At 42.6% G+C, this 16,592-nt stretch overlaps 1 protein-coding gene across 1 annotated transcript; it reads right to left on the bottom strand.

Annotated features, from left to right (window-relative positions):
- Window positions 1–8,863: 8,863 nt before the first annotated feature.
- LOC129324845 (macrophage-expressed gene 1 protein-like) lies at window positions 8,864–12,969 on the bottom strand. The gene has a single exon (XM_054972261.1). It carries the CDS (start codon window positions 12,811–12,813, stop codon window positions 10,645–10,647), a length of 2,169 nt encoding a protein of 722 aa, XP_054828236.1. The 5' UTR covers window positions 12,814–12,969; the 3' UTR covers window positions 8,864–10,644.
- Between the last annotated feature and the right edge of the window lie 3,623 nt (window positions 12,970–16,592).

Below are 16,592 nucleotides of genomic sequence, written 5' to 3'. Positions count from 1 at the left end.
CATGAATATCTATTAGGGGGGTAACTTGCTACCTTGACCATTTTAAGGCAAACAAATTGTTATAGCTTTTGGAAATTGGTAGCTTAATTTATTCCATTAAGGACTTTCTCTCACACACTCAACTTATTCCTGGTTTTCTTAGCAGTCAACACCCAAGGATTGGAATCGGTTTGGGTATGGTTCTACTACACATCTCTCCTCCCTTTGCATTTTTACAGTTGTGAAGTCAGTTTATTTTATTCTCCGTGTGCCTTAAACAACCAGGATTTTCAACTGAGGGTGCTGTCATCATTGGTGATATCACAGCATCCTCTCCTTTTTGTGCATGCTTTTATCAATATAAGGGGTGACTTTTTAAAAAAAATGAAATGATCAAATGGGGAATTCTTTGCATGGGGAAGTCTAAAAGGGGAGCAGCTTTACCACTCCTACTGAAGCTTCCTGCTGTGCTCCAAACCAGACAGCCCTGCCCAGACAGACTGGCAGCTGGGGGGCAAACTGACCTCTGTTTGAGATGAAGCCCAGAGCAAGCTGTGCTGCTTTTTCTGGTGCCATAAGTAGCCACCACCACCCCTCTCCTGGGCCACCAGGGCTTTTCCAATTTTTTTTTAAATGGTCATTTTCATATTGCTATGTTGATCTGTAATAAGAGCTGGAGCAGATGCTCTGAATTCCCAGGAAGGGGCGGGGGAAGGAGTGGTTTCATTATGAATGTCCAATCATTGAACAGTGGGTGTGAGAGGGCGGGACAAACAAAACTTGAAAGAAACATGATGCAGGAGGAAAAAATAGACTCAAAATTGGCTTCCAGAAAAAAGATCAGGGTAAAAGCGGTCGCAAAAGAACTGGGGAAAAGACAGTGGTGAGGGAACCCAAAAACCCAAAGTGAAACCTAAGGGCAAACAATGAGTATGGAAATCAGGGGATAAATTGAGCCAGTATGGAGCCAGAACCAAAAGGGAAAACTCTAAGAAAAGGACCTGTTTGAAAGTTCTGTCAGTGGTGAGAAGTTCCAGGAGCAATACTTACTTGCACTGGTTTCTTTTGAAGGGGAGAGTGCTGGAATTATAGCAGTGCTGTAATATTTGCTTAATTTACAAATATACAAGTAGAGCACAGGTGGGATCAAACAGGCAGTCCTACAGAGGACAGCTGGTCTGCTTCTTTCAGAGAAAAACAGAAATTCTGCAGGTACTTCAGCCAATTCACAGCAATGTCTGAATCCTTCTTTCTGTCTGTACTACTCTCAAAAACTAGTATTGCTTTGCAGGCACCCAGCTCTTCCTTCACCTGAGATGGGTTACTTCTACTAAGCTCTAACAGGTGCTCCAAATAAAGCCATCAATGGACCATCTTCTGTCTCCCAGTGAGGAAACTTCCACGATAGTTTAGAAACAACATTCTAATATTGTTTTGTCCTGTGGTGGATCCACATGGAAATTTTGCTCCCCTTAGCTTTGAAACAAGTTTTTTTTTTTAAGGAGGGAGTATCATGCTCCAATTGTCCTGTTTTCCAGGGTGACCACTGCTTTGCTTTTCTGCCTGGTTTTTTCTCTGATCTTTACTGGAAGAGCACAGTTCATGCTCATTCTCCAGCAGTATAGAAGTGATGATGTGCATTTTCCAAGAGTCCCACCCATCTGCATACCATTTATCTTCAGAATCTCCATTTTCCTTGGTGGCGCCCACAGAAAGGCTTTTATTTTTATGAGTGGGAGCACAATACTGCCATGGCAAATGATCAGAACTCATCCATTTCAATTAAAAACTTGAATTTTTAACATTGTATTGCAATACTATACATGTAAAGAAGGGTACAGGGTAACCCTCTTTAATAGAGTTACCAACTCCAGCTTGGGAAACCTTTGTAGATTTAGACCAGTGCTTGGGAACAACAGAGTCTGAGGAGGAGGAGAAGCTCAAGGAGGATATATCACTCTAGGATTTTTGTTTCTCCTTGACTCTGTGGTACACCATAGTCTACCCTCTGAACATACCATGTCCTCCAGATGAACTAATATCTGCAGCCTGGAGATCAGTTGTAATTCTGGAAGAATTTCAGGCCCCACCTTGAGGTTGGTAACCCTGTTATTTAGCCCAGAGCCATTCACATTGATTAAACAATCTTACAGGAATATATTGTATTTCAGATTTGGACTTTAGAAGCCACCTGAGATTTTCAGATGTTGATGCAAGTGAGTGGTCTAGTGTGTTTAGTCTAGAGGAATAGGTAGGCCATGTTTTCTGCCAAGGTGGGAGACCTCCTGCCGGCAGCCCAATGCTGTTGCTGCAACTTGCTAGAACAGTGGTGGGGAGGGGGGAAGAAAAGGGAGAAATTGGTGTGCCCCCTCCCTAGCATTGCAATGTCACTTCCAGAGCAAACTGGAATTGATATCGATGTATCAGGGTGACAATCTAATATTTGCCCGAAACTCCATGGTAGAATCATGGAAGAGCCATGGAGTTTCAGGTGTATCCTAAAATATCATCCATTTGCATTAGCATCGCCGGTATGAACCAGAAGCGATGTTGTCGCGCTGGGGGACACTGCATAGGTAGCTTTCCTTGGGCTGGTAACTCTAATGCAAAAGCATGCAAAGCAGAATTTAATGGGGTAGAAGACTATCTTTTTAAAATTGGGTTTCTGCTGATGACTGTAAGCAAAGGTGGAAGAAGAGAGGTTTTGATTAGTGCCCAGGAAGGAAATGAAAGGGGACATATGACTTGCACCCACTTGGCTAATTTTAAGAGCAGGATTCTTTGTGGAAAGGACTTGTGTATGTTGCAGGCATGGAAGCATTGTGCAGAGGGTTAGAGTGTTGGTCTAGGATCTGGGAGATTCCCCACTCAGGTTCAAATCCCCATCCTGCCATGGAAGTTTACTGGATGACCTTGGGCTAGTCACGTACCTTCAGCCTGACCCACTTCATAGGGTTGTTGTGAGGATAAAATGGAGTAAAGGAGAATAATGCAAACTCCTTTGGGTTCCCACTGGAGAGAAAGATGGGGTATAAATGAAATAAGTATTTGTATTCTGTGCAAAATGACCCAAATTCTTTCCCCAGAATCTAAACATTCACATCATTAAAAAGCAAACATATATTCTCAAACTGATTATTTTGTCCGAATTTGGGATATTTTGGCAAGAACATTGTTGGAAGGAAAGAGACAAGAGAGTGATAAAAGTTTTGTGGAAAGGGGAATGTGACTGGGGCTGTTCTGTATGCCTACCTGAGAGTATGAGTCATTGATCTCAGTGTGCCCTCTGAATAAATTATGAGGGAGAGGCAGGGACCCACAAACTCACCATCTGAGCATTGGAGCCAATTGACCAGCTAGTTAGAGTAGACAGTACTAAGTTCTCCATGACTGGAGGCCTAGAAAGGTAGTTTGCAACATCAGCTGCCTGAGATCCTTCAACTAATTATGCCAGGGATTTAGCCAAGGACTGTCCACATGCAGAGCAGGTGTTCTCCTAATGAGCCCCATGGCCTAGTCATAAAGGTGAAATTCCCAGGTTCTAATTGTATGTACCAGATCCATACAAAATTCTGCACAGATGGAAGATGACAGGTTGTGTGAGGATGTGGAGGGTGTGTGATTCTTCCACAGATGAATTATGTGTATGGATAAGGGCCTAGGGATGCCAGGCAGTGCTGATCTGAAATCCAATTAACATGATATACAGTACAGAGTAGTAAAGTTGCATTCTTTTAAACTCACTGGCTTCAATAATCTTAGAAGGTGGTAAATGTGCTGAGGCAGAAAGAGGCAAATTTTTAATGATAGTTGAGATCTGAAGCAGGGTTGAAGGATTGTGTGTGTGAGAGAGAGAGTTATGAGTTTTACAAATCTGTGCTGGGCTCAGAAATCAATGTCTGACTCTGGACCTGGTATCTGTCTCTCCCCGCCCCACAGAAGCTGTGAACATCCAAACAAATGTAATTCTCAGAGACAATGTGGTTATCAAATTAAAAAAATCAAATCCAGAGATTTCAACATGTTCTGCAAAAGGCTCATAATAAAAACAGTGTTCTCTTTGAATTGCATAATGAAAACAAACCTTTTATATGCTTAGATTTGCATCCATATGCTCAAGGATTCCCCTTATGGCTATCAGCGAATACACTTCACTAAAATGATTAAAAGGTAGCTTGACTATTGCTGTGTATAACTTGAAGTTTAGATTTGTCATATTTTTTTAACATGTGAAATGTTCCTTCCAAATTTTGATGTCTTCAGAAATTCGTGAATGCTAATGTTTGTGGGAGTTTCTTTATTTTTATACCTAAAGAACTGATGGGGATACATTTAAGCCTAACAAACTCTGAAATCCTTAACTTGAAAAACATCATAACTACTTCATGATTGCTGTTTTTCTCATTGCCTGAAGAATTCTTGTGTATGGAAAAAAGAATATAACATTATTAAACAGATTGCACCAAAATGTGTTATACTGATTTTTATTAAATAAAATTACTTTATTTTTAACTAAAACAATGCTTGCTCTGTCTATTACAGTGCATTTGCAGTGCTTATTGGAACCGCCCACATTTTAAAATTGCTTCTTTATTTCAGGCCATTTCTTCTCATGGGGATAAGAAAAGAGAAGTGCAGGTCTCATTGCCACCAGCAGAGAGCATAAGTACAAACATTCACAAAACAGCCATTCCTGCATAAAACTTTGCGCTTCTTAAATATAATCATAATGCTTGCAATTGTTTCCTGAACATTTTGCTCCAGGCCAGGTTTAGCTCAAAGAGTTTCACTATTCAAGACCTTATCCCTATTCATGTTTTTTTTCTGCAATCAACATTTCTGAATGAATTGTTTTACATTCTCAAGGAAAGAAGGGAGTGCTGTGCTCCATGGTGTATTATCTTCTCCAATAAATGTAAGATTACATTTTTGTTTTTGGGTACATCCCTTTTTGAAGGCATGGGAAGAGAGACTGATCTTATTGGTTGTTGATCCCTGTAGTTAACTGCTCAAAGAGCTAGAGCTTAACTCTGCTCAAAGCAGCTAACCCCCCCTGCATAATTCCACGTGTTTGACCACTGCAAACGGTACTTTCTAGTCTGCACATACTCAGAAAACCCCTTATTGAAATTATTATTTCACTTGTTCCAAGGCTGATTCTTAGTACTGAATGTCAGTAGTGGGTTGGAGTCTTATTTCTCTTCCTGCATTGTTCAGTTCTGAAATGTTATTTGAAGGGGATGGAGCAACACACAATTGTCTTGTCCTGGAGCCCAGCACATTTCAAAGCTTTTCCTGGACACCAGAGCCTCTTAAGGCCTGTTGCTCTCAATTGAACTGAACTTCAAAGTAAATACGCTTAAGGATAAGGTTTTTAGTCCCAAGAGATGCAATCATCAGGTTCCCATGACTAACTGTAAGTCCTCAAGGGCTCTATAGTATTGTTAACGCAGCTAAAGGTGAGCATATCCAGGCCTGGAATTGCTTGCATTGCATGTGACGTGGAGGAAGGGAAGAGAAAGTCCTACCTTGTCTTGTTTTCCCCTGTTTTAATACACTATACAGCAGAACAATCTGCTCAGTAATTTCAGCTTTCCTAGACCAGGCATAGATAGATCTGGCAATTACCCCTCACATGCTTTGTCAGCTGGACTTCTCTGCCTGGCAGTCTTTCCCTGCAGGCCAATGTGTGACCTAGATAGTCACAAATGTATATATTTTCTCTGTGTATTCATGGAATAAGTAACCCATGTAGCACTTGACTATTTACATGCAAGTTGCATGCCTTTTCCTACACAAGGAGCAGAACAGAAACTGTCATATGTCATCCTATATATGGTAGGCTCTCTGCTTCCACTCTGCTTTAGCAATAGGAGAGCATGCAACCATTGGCAGTTCAAACATTTTGCTGTGAAGCACTATAGACTCAAGAAGAAAGGAGTATCTTCTAGTGAACTTAGGGTCTAACTAGATGTGCAGGTTTTTTAAAGAGTTGGGTTCGGGTTCCTCAGACCCAACTTGGGTCCTCCACAGCCACACAGCAGAAATAGCTGCTAAAAATAAAGGAGAGCCCAAACGACCTCAGAACACCACCGTAGGGGGAGGAAGGGCTCCTGCCTTCACCCTCAAGCCATTTTCCAAAATAACGAACAGGGTGTGTGTGTGGCATATCTCTTTTTTTGCTGCTCTACATGGAGTATTCTGTGTATATGGAGCAGTGAAGACAGGGAAATACCCTTTCTGTGCTATTTTGACATGGGAAATGTTTTGAGGGAGGAGACAGGAGCATGCCCTTCTCCCACACAATGCAGTGGCATTCTGAGGCCATTTGGGCTTTCCTTTATTTTTAAACAGCCATTCTCCACAGCTGCTATGTGGCTTCAGGGAACCCGAGCTGATTCTGGGAAAACCAAACTCAACTCTTTAAAAAAAAATCTTCACATCTAGTTTGACCCTTAGCCAATTTGTGAAAATTGACAAAAGCTCATAACCAAGTAGCTTTAGAAAATGTTCTCCTGGTAGCCTTTTCACCCACCCTTATGCTTAACTGACAGGGTGGTGCTCTCAAACAGAGCCACTTGAACAGAAGCCACAAGAACCTGCAAGCTATGTTGGCCCTGGATCCACACCTCTGCTCACTTGTGATTTTATAAGAGTCGCTCTCAGCTGCCCTTGTTACCTCAAAGGATCTGGTGCCTCACTAGCCCCACATTCAAATAACACCACCACATAGTGAGATATAATGCCCATATCTGATTTAAGTGAAAAGCGCACAGAAATTCATTCATTAAATACAAATCCCCTGCTGGTTAATTCCCCAGCTGATCTATAGGCAAACCTACATGTTTATGTAATAATACAACCCAAAAAGGCAATCTTAAATGCTGAAACTGCAGCTACTGTTTTAGGAAAATAAGAAACATCTTCCTTGTTTAGCCGTCCTTCCAGTCAGTGGCTTGGATGCAGAACAGCATTTCTGAAGATGCAAGGGCTTCACCCACAGCGTGTGACTTTCGCGCCTTCTCCTGCAGCAGCCTGAGATACCCTCAAATCCTGTTTCTAATAGTCAAACAGGATTTTAGGGTGGCAGTACTTACCTTAATAATCCAAGAGGGTAAGACGACTAGCTTTATTAAGTAATAAGCATTCTCACTGTGAACAATTGTCTTTTTTTCCCCTTTCTTTCTCTTTGTCTCTTTTATTATTATTAATATAATGAGTAGAAATAGGTATGAATTCTTTATGGGTTGTTTAATTGGAAAAAATATATACTAAACAAATTTATTACTCTAATCACTATCTTAATATTTATAAAGGTTGTGATTTTTGTATTGTGTATCTTAATAATTTTTGTAGCACACAGCTACATACCTGTTTTGCTTGTCCCCCTTTGCCCCCCTTCTTTTCTGTATCCCCTTTTTGTTTCAATAAAATAAAAATTTTATTTAAAAAAAGGTTTTAGGGTAGCAGTTGGAGCTGTCACAGCAGGGAGGAGATAGGAGAATCGTACTGTGTAAGGTGGATGGTGATCAGAATATTTAATACTAGTGTGTCCTCTGGACTGTAAGTCAATGCTGTAATTCAATATTCACTGCAATTAGGGAGTCCCATGTATAGGTTATTCTCCGCCACCTCTTGATACATTTTCACGTCAGTTTCAACAAATATTACTAACCATCAGTATTAGAAAGCATCTTACCTGAACCCTGAAGCATATTGTGATGACTGGTTTTGTTAATGAGTATCTTATTGCTGGAGATGTAAGTATCTGAAATTTGGCTGCTAGTACATCTGATGATATTCTGAGCAGATGCAACAGTGTCTAGGATGCGGGTAAACACCTGGCAGGCATTTTCTGTGGTGGGCTTGATGCTTAAGATAGCGCAAGTTCCCCTTTTTCTGCAAGAGTCTGCTGTCCTTTACTTCAAGCAAAATGGATTCTCAATCTTATTGTGCTCTCTGCTTTGTGTGTTTTAACTTGCAACATTGCTGTGATACGAAGGGGCCACAGCACAATTTTGTGCTACCTATTTTCCAGACTGATGATCACATGCACAATCATTATGTAGTTACGGAAGTGGTTAATAATAATCCTGTTTGTCTTCTGAAAAAACCCTGGTTCCAATCTCATTCCAGCCTTCAACTAACTAGGTGGCCTTATGCAAGTCTATGTATTAGCCCCCATCCGCATTTTATGGGGATAACAATATGTAGAAATTGTGGAAGTAAAAGCAAAGGATTCTGGTAGTTTAATCAACTTCACACATGGTAGCAAGATTTAAGTCCAGTAGCACCTTAAAGACCAATGAGATTTTCCAGAATACAAGCTTTTGAGAGTCAAGTTCGCTTTGTCAGATATGGAGCTTGACTCTCAAAAGCTTATACCCTAAAAAATCTGCTTGGTCTTTAAAGTGCTACTGAACTTGAATCTTGCCCTTTTACTGCATACCAACACAGTTACTCATCTGAAATTATCTTCACAGAGGGGGTAGCTTTGGGTTTTCATCTCCTGTTCAAATTAAAGATGTAGCTGGCAGAAAGGTGAGGATAATGCACATGGTACCACCCATACACATGATAGTAGGCAAAGGTGTATAGCCAGAATACAGATCCCTGCCCCAGACCTCTTATCAACTGAAGAAACAAGAATGGATGGGGAATAAATTGGCAATGATTGAACAATGGTTGCCCACGTCACTGTAAATTTATACTGCAAACCAATTTGTTTTTAACTGAATTCTGAGAAGTTTGTTACAACACATGCTTATCTGTGGTTTTGGCTTCTGTTGAAGAATGGGAGTAGCTGTTGATGTGTAAGCAAAAGCAATAAAAACTGAGTCAGCACAATGCTGACTCGCCAGAAAGATCACATGCTTGCACACTGTCTGTTCAGGAGTTAGGTAATCTCATCATTTTATTAGTAAAGTGAGTTATATCAAATCTAAGTCCATTGAATTCAAAAGAATCAGAAGGGTATAACTCTGGTTAGGATCACACTGTTAGTAGTTCAAATTCCCTTATTTAGTAAACTGAAAAGAAAGGCCTCTAAAAAGCCTGTCATCTGTTACATTTGTATCCCAACCCCCTTCCTCCAAGGAACTCAGGGCAGCATACATGACCCTTCCTCTATTTTATCCTCATAACAACCCTTTGAGGTAGGTTAGGTGGAAACTGACTGCCTAAAGGACACCAAATGAGTTTATTCCTGAGTGGCAATTAAATCCAGGGCCTCCCCTGTGTTAGGGATCCCAGGTCCCCCAGTGGGAGTGGGGGATCCCCCACTCCCACCCTCTGCTCCCTGCCACCACTCACCGGGCTGGTGGGGGGGGGAAGCCACAGGAAATGGGTCTCCCAAGCGTGCTCCTGGGCGGCATGATGGTGTCACTCCCAAATCAGGCCTGTTTGGGGCCAAAATTGGCCAGCTGTGAAGCGCAGAAGCGCTTTTAGGGTGGTGCAATGATGTCACTCCCAGGAGTGATGTCATTGCGCAGGTGCGGGGGCACCATGGGAGCAATAAAAAGGTAAACACCAGCCCCCCCCCACTGAGTGGGTAAGGGAACCTGGCAATCCTAGTCTGATACGCCACACCACACAGAATGTATAAACTAGCTACAGTCTATGCAAATGAGATTTCAAGCTTTTTTGTCTGTTTTCTTATTAGAAAATATACCCCAGGTCTATAGAGGCAGACTGTTGGTCTTGGACTAAGGATTGCTAGCATCAAATCTCAGCTAGATTATGAAACTCAGTGGGAAGCCTTGGGTAACCCCCCAATCTATTTAGTAGGACTGTTATTAAATGAATAAAATAAATAAAATACCTAAATAAAATAATTATCTGTATGCTCATCTGAGTTCTGAGGAGGGGGGACGAAAACATAACAAGGGCCCAGTTCAGGGAGTGGATAAAAGTCTTCGGAAATGGTTCCTGCTACAAAACTATTAAGTATATTTGGCTTGACCCGCCTCTTTCTATCCATCCCTATCCATAAACCACTTACTTTGCAGCAGCCCAATCTATTAGCAGTCAATACTCCTCATCCAATTAGCAAAAACATAGTATAGTGATGAAAAGTGATCTCACCAGAGGTAAAAGCATAACAATGTATTGTATCAGATAAAAAGAAGCCCCAGTTGCCAGCCAAGGAATACTGTCCCATCCCCCGCCCCCACTTCTGTACAGATTCATTTAAGAGTTTATGAACAGACAAAGCAGAAAGTGTCTGTTTGAGAGCTTATCTGCAATCCAAATCACACACCAACCCTGACTTGCTTTTTATCCCCCTCCCCCGAGATGTAGACTTTTTTGTTGTAAATGCAGGACTGTTATTAAATTACTTTTTGCCATGATCTGAAGTTCTTTTCACTGCAAAATAAGCTTAACCCTAACCCTCCTAAACACATCTGCAGCTACTACCACCTTATTTCCTCACTAATTGCTACTTTGACAAGTATTCTCCTAACAATATGCAAACTATCACCTCTTGAGATGGTTATTATTCTGCCCAAATTATTTATGTAAACATTAGTTTCTGTACCAGAAAAGTTAACTTGCTTCTCCCCCCACCCTGGCCGGCAGTTATCATTTTGCCCACTTCCTGGAGTCATACTCCACTACTCCCACCCCCACTGAAAATACGCATCTTTGTTCCAGGGACAAGACGCCTCAGGCAGCGCTGAGTTGTGGTGAAGATGCTGTGGCTCCATAGCTGCCTTGGTCTTCTACTATATGTGGGTTTTGCATTTCCTGGTATCTTCTATTCTTGTAGCGCCAGACCCTGTAAACAGCTATGGCAACGGCTGTAGCCAAGACAGCAATCACTGCCACTGAGATTCCAGCAATGGTGCCCCCAGTTGGTCCCAAACTCAACTGTCCCTGGAAAAGACGTGCCATCTCCTTTTCATCTGTGTCATTGGCCAGTCTCCAGATCCCACTTTGATGTATTTTCACCCAGGCCTGGCTGCCATCAGAACTCACCAGGATGGTTTCAGGCAGGCTAGCATTGGAGGATGGCACACGTAAGAAGGGTGGGAGCCTGACAGGAGCTAACTGCTGGCCAAAAAGTGCTCCAGCCTGCAAGCAATAGAGGATTTGGCAGCCATCACTCAAGTAAGCCTTGTGTTGGCTATATCCAACTGGACATTTCATGGGATATTTGGAAGGGGAGCCCTGGTAGAAAAAGTCCTGGAGGATCCCTGGGCTCTGTCCTTTCAATAACCCAGCCAAAGGGTTACCAGCCTGGCAGCTAAAGAAGCCACCAAATGGCACTGCAAAGCGAGATCCCATCTCATAGTCACTGCTCACACACACCTTTAGATTATCAAACAAAACTAGTGGGAAGAAGTAGGATGGGCAGGCATAGGTCCTGGAAATGGGATTCTCTTGCCCAGTACTATAGAGCCCTCCAAAGAGGACACCTGAGCCCTGAGGCACTGTTCCTGTAGCAGCACACCAATAGGCATTGAACTGCACTGTGCTGGCATAGTAGCGCGTACCACACACAGATTTGCAGCAGCTAAAGAACAGCCAGCAGGAATCACACTCTTCATGGCACTCTGTTTGGGGTTTGCTAGTGGTACGTTCCTCTCCATGCAGCAATACAGCAGAAAAGTTAGCTGGGCAAGAGTAGCTACCTGTCAGAGGGTTCTGGATACGGTAAGTTTGGCAAAGCTCTTCTGTGTTCTTGCCTGATATACCATGGCACTCCTGGAAGACTCCACCAAAAGAGAAGTTAGTGTTGGGGTTTTGGCATGACCCGTCATCTACATTAGCTTGGAAGTTGAAGTTGCTAGAATCAGGCTTGACACAGCCTGGGTGGGTGTTGACAGCATAATAGAGGCGGATAGCATTTTCCACTGTGGTGGCTACTTGCTTTACAGTAGGTCCTGGCAGTTCTGGCAAGGCCTCGGGGGTGATGAAAAATGGCAGAGGAAACCCAGCTTTGCCTATAGCCACTAACTGGTTAGGGATGCCTTCCTGCCATTTCTGGAGGGTGATGCCAGGATAGAAGGGCACACTGCCCAAGCTTTCAATCTTGGAATCCACAGTATTCTCCACATAGCTCTTAGTCAGCTCATCCTGGATTTGTATAGAGCCCCCAATTCCCACATTGATCTTACTGAAAAAGGTGGCAGATGCTGAGGCAGTGATTCCTCCCTTCTCTGTCTCCTTATCCATCACAAAACTGCGCTTCACTTGGTCCTCTTGTATTAAGCTGGCTCCAGCTTCCAGACTTGTGAGGACGTGTGTGCCATAGTTGAGTACCAGCATCTCTGCCAAGTAGTCAGCAATTCGGCTTTGGTTGTTCTCCAGCTGGTTGCCTATGCCCACAAGTTGGTGACGGAAGTCCTTCTGGAAGGTGAAGGATGGGTGAGCTTTCACGGAATAGATGTGGTACCGTGCCTGCACCCGTGTGGTGATTGTTTCATCATAGACATTGTGCATCTTGGTCTTCTGGGAGCTCTCTGAGAACTTGCCATTAAGCACAGACAGGAAGGAAGCCTCTGCATTGATGGACTGAGCAAAAGCATCTGTATACACCATCCAGTTCTCAATAAGCTCTGAGTGCACTTCCACTGTGCTCTTCTTGTGGGGCACCACAAAGACATCATTAGGAATCAGGTATTCTCCATCTTCAGTAGTCCGGCACAGGGAATAATCGAGGCTCATCACCTCTCCCATCTCCACATTGCGCAAGTTGTCCCAGCCACCCCCTGGTAGCACTTCCAGCACTTTCAAGTCACCAGCAGTCTTACAGGCCTGGAAACCAAGATCCTGCGCCCCTGTGTCCTCCGCCATCAGGAACATCAGAAGTGGCCAGAGCCAAAGAGCCATTGTGGAAGGAGGGAAAGGTCACTTACTTGCCCAGTCCTAGGAAAAGTTCTCTTCTTTGGTCTCCAGTTCCTTTGATTTTTTCCACAGCTGCTGTATCTTTCTCAAACACACTGAGATTGTTTTCTCTAAAGGATGTTAGTGATTTTTAAAAGGGAAGCAGAGGAAGGGAAAAAAACTTTGGCTGTCCAATCGCATTGTTGAAGGCAAAACTCTGCTGGGTGTGCCCAGCCTCGAGGGATATGAGTCACCAAGTCATCTGACTTCATTCTACTGTCTCCACTCAAAAGCGAAAGAGAAACTTGTCCTGAAAAACCCCCTCTGGTGCTCTCTTGCAGCCACTGACATGGTTTCTGCCCGGGCTTCACTTTGATATATTTGCATTAGAACTGGCTCAAGTCCACTTTGGAATTTCCCTCTCCCAGCAGAAAAAGAAATAAACCAGCATCTGGTCAGAGCATCCAGTGATTTGTGGCCAAGGGAGAAGTGGAAACTCCTGTTTTCTAGGCCATACTTGGCACCTTGTACACTTAAGTTTTGTAATTCCTTCAGGCAAATTTGCTACTCTAACTACAGTTTGCAAAATAAGTTGTGTGCTTGATCTTAACTCTGAATATGGAAGCAGTCACTGGACTAGAGCATGAGGAAAACAAATTGCAAGAACAGAAAGGTCAGCTAGCTAATTGAAAGGGTGGGGGGTGGAGAGACTTTCCACAGGAGTTAGATGAAGGGTGTGGCTGTTTTGATAAGATTTTACTTGCATAAAAAGGCAATTGAAGAAGACAGATAGTGCTCACTAACTGCCAGTTCCAGAATAAATGCTGAATTGCTCTGTGGCCCCAGCTTGTCAGTACACAAGCCACTGCAAGCTGATACATGAGCCTTAACTCATGCAGATCTGAATATGTTCCCCAGTGTGGCTGTGCCTAAAAGTAAATACTTAACCTTTGGAGAATAATTGAGTATCACTCTTTAAATGTAGCTGCTCACTTGTTTTAACAATCAGTTGACTCATCTTCCTAAGCAGTAGTCTTAAGGTCAGCAGTTGTGATGGTGGGGGTTTCCTGATAACTGATGTTGAAATGATGGACAAGGGTAACATGGGAGACGGAGTGGCAGGATTTATGCCAATGGCTTTCAAATAGTCCAGATGCCCTTGGGAATCGGGAATCTTGGGAATCTTCTCAATAAGAACATCTTGTCTGTAGTGACGGACAAGCTTTGATGAAACAACAGAATCAGATGGCCAAACCTACCTTGGTGTGAATTCTCTCATATTCTCAGATATCTTGATCATTGCTATCATCTGCTATGAGGTGAGAAGAATTTTCCATACCTCAGGAGCAAAGTGTGTGGAAATCTGTAGTTCTGTGTAGCCGTTCAAAAACAGTTTGCCCAGCCTTACCACATATTTCTCTGCAAGTCACTACTTTGCCACAAGAGCTTGGGTGTGTCTGATGGTACAGTCCGTTGAGTTAAGCCTCATTGTCCTGCCTGGCCAGCAATCCGCACAACCAACTGCATTCCAGGGGCTGCCCAAGAGCAAACCCAGAAGGGACACCTGCCTTAGCTCTAGCCTGCAGCGATGACAATGATAAGCAAAAGCTGACCCCTCCAGGGCCCTCCCCTTGTGCTGCTACTTCCTGAGTCTGAGCTGAGCAGCCCCTATGGGAGTGTCAGCAGCACCACTGGGGCATGGTTCCTCTTGCTCCTGCCTGCCAGGAGCCCTCCATGGCATCAACCCCCCAGTCACTTTCTCAAAACCATTTCTTCCCTTCTGGTGACTCAGTTTGATGACTAGAAGGAAAATAATTAACCAAAAAAAATCATTTCATTTATCTCAAAAACATTTTCAGTATGCACCCAATAAAAAGAGCAACATTTGGTGGGGTTGTCCACGGATAGCCACATTTTGGAAAGAAATATTGGAAGTAATAAAACAGATTACGAGTTACGATATTCCATTATCGCCTTCAATTATATTTCTAGACCAATGGAATATTCCGCAGATCCCAAAAGCTATCAGGAATCTTATAACAATTTTTTTAGTTGCAGCAAAATCAGCGATAGCTTCAGTCTGGAAACTAAAGAAAGTGCCAACTAAAGAGATGTGGCTCTCTAAGATATGGGACCATTTCATCCTGGATAAAATTGATGACAATCTCCTCAATGCTGAACGCTTTCCTGCCAGGTCTAATTTCTATGACAAATGGTTCCCTTTTCTTGAATTTATAGACATGCATGATTTACATCCCAAAATAAGAATTGCTCAGACGTTGACTCAGTTTTCTGATATTTGGTAATATTATGTATGCTTTGTTTAAAAGTTATTGTAATGTTCATATTCTTCAAAACTTGTAAACTATTATTGATTAGTTGTTGTGTTACAGTTGATGTTCATCGTTGATTTCTATTTGTTGTATGTTATAAAGCTTAATTAAAAAAAATATTAAAAAAAAAAAGAGCAACATAATTTTCATTTATTTAAAATTATTTCAGTGTGTTGTACCTATGATGCCACTGCTGGTGGACTATCAACAAGGCAAAGTAGACCAGTATCACAAGTGACATTCTCTGCTTTTCTTACAAGTATACCCATCATCTGTGTAACAGCTTCTGTGGCTATTCCAGCTCCAGCGAACTGAATTCTGTTGATGTTGCCTTTCCCTTTTCGGCTGCATCTCTTGCTTTGTTCCTGAGCTTTTAACTGCTCCGTCAGAAGAATTCGCTAACTATGCCATTGTTCTTTGAGTGAGAATGATTCGTAATGGCACTGCATGATAACATGTTTTGTAATGTGTAAGCCTCAATCATGCAGTAAAGTTGTCTCAAATGGGCTCGCACTATGGTGGCCGGAATATTGCATTTCCAGGGCCAACAAAGGGAATGCTTGAGCTCCATAAGCCATACAAAGGGCAGAATTTGAGTTGGAGTCAGTGGATAAAGAAGACATCTTTCACTGAACGTGACCTTCTCGGTATGTTACTCCCACTATCCTGGCACCCATCTCATGTTCTAGCACACTATCATCGGAGGAGGAGTTGTGTGGTTGTAGTACATTTTTATGAACTGCCCACGAGACCTCAGAACAATCAAGTTGTTGTCCAGCAGCATTCAGCTTGTATTTCGAATGAATGGGCTGTTTTGACGAAAATATCTCCCATGGTATGAAAACGTCTAATTTTAGAACTAAACCTTTTTCTGAAGAGCCGTCCTGGAAACAAATGTTCATAACTTGCCAACAGGGAATAATAGAAAACTTATCTCTGCCTTGTGTAACCCACTGAAGCTCTGACTATGCAAGTCTTACTATTTGTGTTTTTCTTAACAGAATAGTGCTTGAGAAGGGGAAGGCTTCATTAATCAAGTGACAGCATCCAGTACCTGCATTTTTACACACCTTCATATTCATCCTGCAGGACCTTCTCTCCCAGTATGCCCCCATGTGACAGTTTTGCTCCAGGAATCAGGATCTGCTTACAATTCTGTCTTGCTGGTAGGTTATGACAACTACTGCCTGTTTTTGAGCATTCTTCATGATTGCCCACACATGGTGAAATTATCCTCTGGAACAACTTAGGAAGGTTCTTAATTTATTGAGCTTCCAGACACAGTGCAAGCCTGATTTGTTCCATAGGCCTTTTAGCTGAGGACCTGCTGGATCTTACACACTGGCTAAACCAGTTGCCATTGTAGAAAAATACCATGAAGGGCCAAACAAGCAGAGCAAACAGGCCAAGGCCTTCCCCTAATGTTGCCTCCTAGCACTGGTATTCAGATGT

Source organism: Eublepharis macularius, chromosome 2 (genome assembly GCF_028583425.1).
Source record: "Eublepharis macularius isolate TG4126 chromosome 2, MPM_Emac_v1.0, whole genome shotgun sequence".
Lineage (NCBI taxonomy): Eukaryota > Metazoa > Chordata > Lepidosauria > Squamata > Eublepharidae > Eublepharis > Eublepharis macularius.
The sequence above is the reverse complement of the archived record's forward strand: the minus strand, read 5'-3'. Positions and strand labels throughout refer to the sequence as shown.

Coding starts and splice junctions, on each gene's coding strand:
- LOC129324845 (XM_054972261.1), bottom strand. CDS start 12,813: ATGGCTCTTTGGCTCTGGCCACTTCTGATGTTCCTGATGGCGGAGGAC.